The sequence below is a fragment of the Arachis duranensis genome, chromosome 3, assembly GCF_000817695.3.
Source record: "Arachis duranensis cultivar V14167 chromosome 3, aradu.V14167.gnm2.J7QH, whole genome shotgun sequence".
NCBI classification, from domain to species: domain Eukaryota; kingdom Viridiplantae; phylum Streptophyta; class Magnoliopsida; order Fabales; family Fabaceae; genus Arachis; species Arachis duranensis.
In genome coordinates this window covers 44,460,554-44,468,219 of record NC_029774.3, presented here as the reverse complement: position 1 = coordinate 44,468,219, position 7,666 = coordinate 44,460,554, and the positions used below count along the sequence as shown (strand labels likewise).

General features: G+C 35.8%; 1 protein-coding gene across 6 annotated transcripts; it reads left to right on the top strand.

Annotated features, from left to right (window-relative positions):
- Positions 1-3,502: 3,502 nt before the first annotated feature.
- On the top strand, positions 3,503-6,716 carry LOC107479080 (nuclear transcription factor Y subunit A-3). Of its 6 annotated transcripts, none has more exons than XM_016099234.3 (5): positions 3,504-3,716; positions 5,489-5,563; positions 5,642-5,713; positions 5,834-6,013; positions 6,118-6,716. In XM_016099234.3, the coding sequence occupies exons 2-5, from the start codon at positions 5,489-5,491 to the stop codon at positions 6,427-6,429; spliced, it is 639 nt and encodes a 212-aa protein (XP_015954720.1). In that variant the 5' UTR covers positions 3,504-3,716; the 3' UTR covers positions 6,430-6,716. The 6 variants fall into 6 exon arrangements, with proteins under 6 accessions (XP_020994013.1, XP_015954721.1, XP_015954723.1 ...); XM_016099232.3 differs by having other exon boundaries at positions 3,505-3,716; positions 5,484-5,563; XM_016099233.3 differs by having other exon boundaries at positions 3,505-3,716; positions 5,467-5,563.
- The last annotated feature ends 950 nt before the right edge of the window (positions 6,717-7,666 follow it).

Genomic DNA, 7,666 nt, shown 5'->3' with positions numbered 1-7,666 from the left:
TGGGAGCACTTTGTCCCAAGAAATGCGACGGCACTATATCCTAAGAGTGTGGAGGCATAGGGAGATGATATCTGGGTTAGCTACCGAGTGTGTCGGGTTCTGGCAAGATAACCAACACGTGAGCTCATGGCCAGTAGGAAAGGCATGCATCATACGCATCTGTTTGTTTTGTTTGAGTTTGCATTATTTGGGATTGTCTTTGTGAAATTACTATACTTACTTGCTATATGATTTTCTTGCTGTACCTGCCTTTTACTTGTGTTTGCTTTTGTCTGTTTTTTTTTTTGTCTATGTGGTTCTATCATAATTTCGAAGGATTGGAGGAAAGCCGATGATTTTAAGGGTTAAGTTAGAATTGAGATAAGTTAGAACTCTTTAGATACTTTACCTTATTTTATGATCGTACATGTTTGTTTGTCGGAAGTTCTAGGATTGCCTTCGACTTTCCCAAGATATTATATGTTAGATATGTGGGTACTGTTACCATGCTGAGAACCTCCGGTTCTTACCCATGCAAATTTTGTGGTTTTCAAATGCAGGTCAAGATGCGCCTTGCTAGGCGTCTGAAATTCTATTGCAGCGAAGATGGGAGTTTGGGCTTTTTATATTTTGTTATGTACATATAAATGCTTAGACTTCTCCTTTTATGTATTATACCTTGGTGCCTCATAGAGGTTTTTGTTGGAGAACTAGGGTTTATTTTGAGAACTTTAGATATGGGATTATATGTATGTGTGTATGTAAATATTCTCTGACCAGCCTTAGCTTTGCAAGCTGAGCTTGGAGCTTGACTACTTTGTATCCTTGATCCTCTACTCTGATACTATATATGTATTTAATTGCACTTAATCTTTTCTTCAAATGCAAGTAAATGTTATTCACAAGCGTTGCACTTTTCGATTTCACGACTTTGCTTTACCCATTTCTTCAAAGACTCCTAGATATAAAACTTTTTCAACTATATTATATATGAGTTGTTATCAATTAAAATGAATTCATAAAATTGGCGAGTTTTATTGGGTGTAAATGGCTTGAAATGGAATCCAGTAGGAAAGATTTTTGGGATGACTTTGTTTGGCGAGTTATCCAAAAATTCAGGCTCCATTTGGATAATGTTTAAGTATTTGTTTGTGGATATGTAATTGGCTTGGGTTTTTTGTGTTTGGTAGTGATTGTGGATGTTTGTGGTGTTAGGACTATGGCCTTTTCTCTTGGTTTCTGTGCGACTATTTTTTGGTTGGCTCCTTGGGATATCAGCTGACTTAAGTCAATTTCTTCATCTGACTCGCTGCAAATGTCAGCCCAAGATTTTTGTTAATTTTAGTGAGACCTTGGTCTTGTAAGGCCAAGAGGGTTTCGATTTGGAAGGCGTAGTCTGCCTTAGTCTGTTTGGCTTGATTGATTGCTAGTTCAATGGATTGTTGGGCTGGATTTTTAGAAGGTTGTTGGGTAGATGACCTAGTTGGGGTGCTTGACCCTGATTTTTTGCTTGGCCCTGGTAGGGCTAGGCGAACGCCTCTGCCTCTGACAAAGGCTAATGTTGCCTTTTTAGGCATCTTTTCCTTGCTTGTCTCCCTGCAAATATTCACGTGTGAGAAAGTCAGGGAGAGAATTTGAGTTACCATTGATGTGCTCAATATCGAAATAAAAAATGGTTAAGATGGCTTGCCATCTGGCAAAAATTTATTTTGATGCAAGGTTTTTAACATCTTTTTGTAAAACTTCTTTGGCAAATCACTAAGCCTCCACATATGCATATAGTTCAACTTATCCTACGGTCAACTAGCCTACGTTTTCACGTGACATTATATATTATCTATGAGAAACCAAAATCATACCTTGGCTGATTCCTCCCTATGCCAAAGACACCTCGATTTAGCAAAGTCTCAGCCTCCAGCACCAAGATTCCAGCACACAAAGCACAATCAAGCTTCCAAATTCCTCAAATATGCTCTAACTCACATATATATTACTTAATTCACATCATTACATTTATACACACAAACTCAATATCCATCCACATATAATCAAGGAATTCACTAGGGTTTGAGAGTTCTTACCTTACTTATGCATCAATTGAGCAAAACTCACTAATTTTCTCAAACTAGTTTGATCCTAAACATCAAGACATGACAATTTCAATACTCAATGGCGCAAATTTTCAAAAATTAGGGGAAGAAGAGGCTAAGAGTGAGATCAAGATTTCTTACCATATTAGTTAGTAGGCTTTGTAGAGCTCGACGCAGTAGACGCATGGCTGCAAATGGTGCGGCGATCGTAGCTCCGGATTGGAAGTTATATGGATTTAAAAGAGAGGTTAGGGTTATGGAGTTTTCTTCCTTCTCCTCATGCAATCAGCAATGTGTTTTATTGTTTTGAGGAAGGAGAAGAGCTAATGCTCTTCATATATGGGGGTTGGGTTGGGCCTTGGGCCCATTATGGGCTCGATTTATTCGATTCGGCCCATTTGGCCCAACTTTGGCCAAAATCTTTAAAATTAGTGTCAAAATTCATATTTTAATTATTTTTATTTTATTAAACTATAAAATTTAATTTTTTAATTTTTTTAAATTTAAATTAATTTATTAGTTAATTAGTTACTAATTATCCGAGGTTTTTGCAAATTACACTAATTAAATTCACATTTCAAACTAGGATTTTACTTAAGAATATGGATAATGAAGGGATTAGGCTTCTTTACCTTAACCCACTTGAAATTGGGATGGAACTCACTTGGAATCCATATTAAAGTACTCCTAAAGAACTAAAATCACAATATCTCAACACTATATACCCGAACAAAATACAAAAATGAAGAATATAGGAAACTAGATGAGGATTTTAAGGTTACTTACCACAATACTTAAACATAATTGAAGAGGGATCCGAGACGAACCCATGGCTGCAAATGACTTGTCAATCGGAGTTTCAGAGCAAAAATTTTGGAAGATGGAAGAAGATGATGAATAATGAAATAAGAGTTTCTCTTCTTGTCTCTTCTCTTCCTTCCAGGGCTGAATGTATGTGAATAAATTTGGTATTGTGTGTTTAAATGGCTAAGTCATAAGCTTATATATGTGTGAGCTTGAGCCTATAACACGGGTCTAGTTTAACCATTTTAGCCATTTGACCTAATTTTGAGCCAAAACCTTTAAAATAAGTATTTGAGCTTTCGTTTTAAATATTTTTTCTTATCATTTTTATAATTTCAGTTTTCTTCACTTGCAATATCGGACAAACTTAAAACGGTATAGTCGATTTTAACATCCGTATGCGTTTTTTCACTAATAATTCTTCAAATTATAAATTTCTAATTTTCTAATCTTCTTTACTTATACTAAAATTTTAATGGTACTCATTCAATAACCGATTGGATTTTAAAGCTTATGGAATAATAGAAGTAAAAAGAAGAGAGTAAAAAAGAACAACAGAACAAACCCTGAGACGAATATGTAAGTATTATTATTTGAAAATTTGCATTTATGCCAAAATATCCGTCCCCAACAGTCAATAAGGAAGAGAGAGAGAAGAGAGCATTCTAGACTCTAGAGAGTGAGAAACAGGGGAGAGAATGACAGTACATTTGAAGGGTGGGTGAGTGAGAGAGAGAAAGAGGGGTTTCAGGAGAGGAGACATGCCCAACTTGAACCCAACAACAGTAGTCATTGTACTTGCACTTTCTCCTTCTTCATTCCTACTTTCCCACTTCCCAAACGGTACTTCCCTTCACTTTACTTCACTTCACTTATCCTCTTTGTCTCTCCACTACATACTCATCCTTTTCTTTTATTTTTCATTCCCCTCTGTGAGCTGCCTTTATTCTTTATTTATTTATTTATTTATTATTTGCTTTTTGTTCTTTTATCGGTGTGCCTTCTTTTCGTTTTCCTCTATTTTTGGCTGCGTTTCTTTCCTTTGCCTTTGCCTTGTTTTGTGATTTGATTTTATGTATGTGGGATCCAAGTGTTAGTATGGTCTAGGTGCTTTAACATGTTTCCCTTTTGCATGTGGAGTTTGAGGTCACTTATGTCTTGCTGTTTAGGTCATTACTCACTTAAGATTTGGAAGAATTGCTTCTGAGGTAGTAAAAGCTTTTTCTTTTTCTTTTTTTCTCTTAATTTTAAATTGCTGTGTCATATCTCTTTCCTATGTTCTTTCTCCTTCTGTGTTTTGGGCAGGGAAAAAAGGTTTGCATATTTTGGGAGGTTTCTTTATTCTTTTTTTCTTCTTTAATCTTTAAATTCTTTGATCGTCGAAATAAAGTAATAAGGAAAGAGTATATATGATAAATAAAAAAGCATAGTCAATACCAAAAAATGTCACTCAAAAAATAAACCAAAACATCAAAGCAATCTCTTCTCTTATCTTTTACAATATAATATAATCCCAATTTCCAAGTGCCATATTTGTCTAGAAACTCCAAGATGATGACTTCTATGGTCATAAAGAAATACAACAAGAAAACAAATGGCATAAGAACAAAGTGAAAAATCATAAGAACATGCCAGATAATCAATCTAATGAAAGACAAATGAAAGGATTCGCAAATTCTTCCATTCGGTGATTGTTGTCGTATTTACAATAATGAATAATTTACTCTTTGGAAGATTTTTGTTTTTTGGTAATTTCTCATTGGGTGTTGATTTTAAGATGGTCTTTCCAAGGTGAATATTTGGAGAATGGAGGCTATAATGATGAGCCGTACATGAATGAGTAATTTGAAATTTTCCATTAAAATATTCCTCTTTTTAATGCAAGGTGAAAAGATTATGTAGAATACATATTATTAATAGTTTGTCATTATAATAGTTATTTCCCATCATTTCTATTCCCAATCTTAATTAGCCAATTGATTTAACGCTACTTGGCAAAATCTCAATGCATTTTGTTATTGTTTAGGATCACTGAAAGGACAATTATTTGCGATTAGTAGTAAATTAAGTGACTAATAAAATGCAAAACTGAAAGGACTAGACAAATAAGAGGTACATATAAGGATTTGAGGACTGAGAAAATTTAATCACGTGAACTTAAAACTTAGCTAAAATTGCATGCATTCTTTGTTCCCTTTTTCACTGCTGACGGCATGCTATATTTGTGATAGATGCATTCTGAGATGGTCTATGACAAGATAAGACTTTATCTTTTGTTATTGTCTAGTGAGATAAAACATTGCTTTTGTTATTCTTTTTGTTCTTTCACTATTTCACTACGTCGCAGTCAAGCCGTACAATTATGGGAGTAGTAGATTCTCTTGTTTAGGAAGTGGGAGTAGATTCATCTAGATAATTCTTTTCCATAACTTTCTAATTTTAAAGCATCTAAGCTGATTCTATTTGTTATTGTATTTGAGGTCTGTTAATGGATTTATTTTGTGAACAACTGTGTATATTGACTGGGGTGAACTTATCTTTGTGTATTAACATTGAAACCATTTTCTCAAGTCAACTTACGAATTTTGACTAGTGGCTTTGATGTTGAAGATTAGATGAAACCGTTTCTCTCGCTCAATTATCCGGATACAGCATTCGATTGTGCACAAATTGAATGCGATTACTCGATGGTATGTGAAACTTACCCTTTTCGATTTGTCACGCTTTACCCTTTTAGAAGCTAAGTAGTTTTGGTCTTTCAATTATAGGCTCATAGTTCCTATTCTTACGAAGATCCCCTTTTCGCCGGTTCATTTGTTGCTTATGGACCACAGGGTATTGTAAGTGCACTTGGGATTTCGGATTTTAGTGATTGTAATTCCCATTACTTTTTTTTTTTGTCTTGATTTTGCTAGTATCATGTTTTAATATGATTTCACTGTTTGCTTAAAATATTATAGAATCAACCCCAAATGTTGCCCCAGATGCTAGGATTGCAATCCACTAGAGTTGCTTTACCACTTGATCTTGCCGAGGAAGGCCCCGTTTATGTCAATGCAAAACAATACCACGGTATACTGAGAAGGCGTCAGTCGCGAGCAAAGCTTGAGGCTCAGAACAAACTAATAAAAAATCGTAAGGTATGCTCTATAGCATGGTGATGGTAGCTTTGCTTTTGTTCAGTAATCTTGTATGCACGAAATGAAAGAATTCTGCAAAATATATTGATTCTCTTTCTTTTCAGCCATATCTACACGAGTCTCGCCATCGCCATGCTTTGAATAGGGTCAGGGGTTCCGGGGGACGATTCCTGAGCACCAAGCAGTTTGAACAATCTAATGCTGAAGTTGCCACCGGCGCGCATTCTAGCTCAGACCCCAGCAAGGATGCATCCAAGGTTGAAAGTCATCTCTTGAGAACAGCTGGCAATGCATCTTCAATCACAACCTGCTCGGATCGGACGTCCTTGTCAAGCAACAGTGTTAGCAGGCAGCCGGAAGCGCAGTTGTTCCTGGCAGGCCCTGCAAACATGGGCCGAGCTCCAGTGGTCCGGTGAGAGGTGGAACTGGACCACGCAAGATCGATCGAGCTTCATCGGTCAGGCAACTCATCCTTGGCTCTGTCACTTTACTTTCTACTTTGTGTTTTCATGTGGTGTTGTAAAATGTTAGTTTTAAAACTGAAGACTTCTACTAATGCCTTTTCTACGACGGGGCCTTTTCTACGTATTGTAATGTTGCTGTTGCATGTACTGGTCTTGTAATCTTGTTGAAGTGGATTGGACATATATATTTGTCATTTGTGATCCATTATCTGTATATTCAAACTTAAACTTTGAAACTTTGTGTCACAGCTTCTTTGTCCAAATTGGCAAATATTTGAGTCATACGAGACTATATATGTATGTGCTTCTACACATTTTGTACAAGGGAATTGTTATTTCAACATCACAACTAAAAAAGTAGTTTTAAGTTCATATTCCGCATAAAACAACTTTCCTTTCTATCCAATACTCCCGTCCTGTGCAAAGCAAAAATCTCTTCTTTCTTTCCATCACACATGCAATTCAAGTCCGTTCTTATTTTTACACACACAAATTCACACTCCATACAACTCTTTCTTCTTCTCCATTTCCTCATCCTCAAATCCAAATTTTAACGTATCTTTCAACACAAAATCTCTGATCTCTGTTTTGTACTGGTTCAATTTGGTGCTAGTATCAACACAGGTGACAATGCTGGCGCTTAGCAGTGAGATCGAAACAACATTTGCGATTAGAAATGAATTTGATTGAAGAATACTATGAGGCTGAATTTGATTTGTCTAGAATTGATGCAAAGGATAAACTGAAGGCTCAAATTAGGTGTGAATCTTGTGGAATTTGAAGTTATTTTGTTGCAAATAACGGTTGACCTTGGATTTAGAATTGTTTTGCATGTTTCACATAAGCTATTGTAAGACAAAATATATGGAATATAAGTTCAATACCAGAAGGAGAAGCACTAACATAAAGTAAAAATTAGAGACTATAAGTTAAGAGATTTAAGTATCTTCCACAAGATAATAGAGAATTCAAGTAAACTGGCCAAAGAATAGAGTACGTAGTAATTAGTAAAGGTGTTTAGGGGTGTTCATGGGTCGGGTGAAATCGGGTTTGATGTGACTCAGACCCGACCTAAAATATATACTAGACTTATTTGTTAGACTCGAACCCAACTTTAAACCCGATGAAACCTACACATTTTTGGGCCACAATTATACCGGATAAAAATCGGGTGAAAATCGGGCCGTTA

Excerpts from the sequence above, each read along its gene's own strand:
- LOC107479080 (XM_016099234.3), top strand. The coding sequence starts at position 5,489 with ATGAAACCGTTTCTCTCGCTCAATTATCCGGATACAGCATTCGATTGT. Across the intron at positions 5,564-5,641 it reads TTGAATGCGATTACTCGATG|GCTCATAGTTCCTATTCTTA; the intron begins GTATGTGAAACT and ends TTTCAATTATAG. Across the intron at positions 6,014-6,117 it reads AACTAATAAAAAATCGTAAG|CCATATCTACACGAGTCTCG; the intron begins GTATGCTCTATA and ends CTTTCTTTTCAG.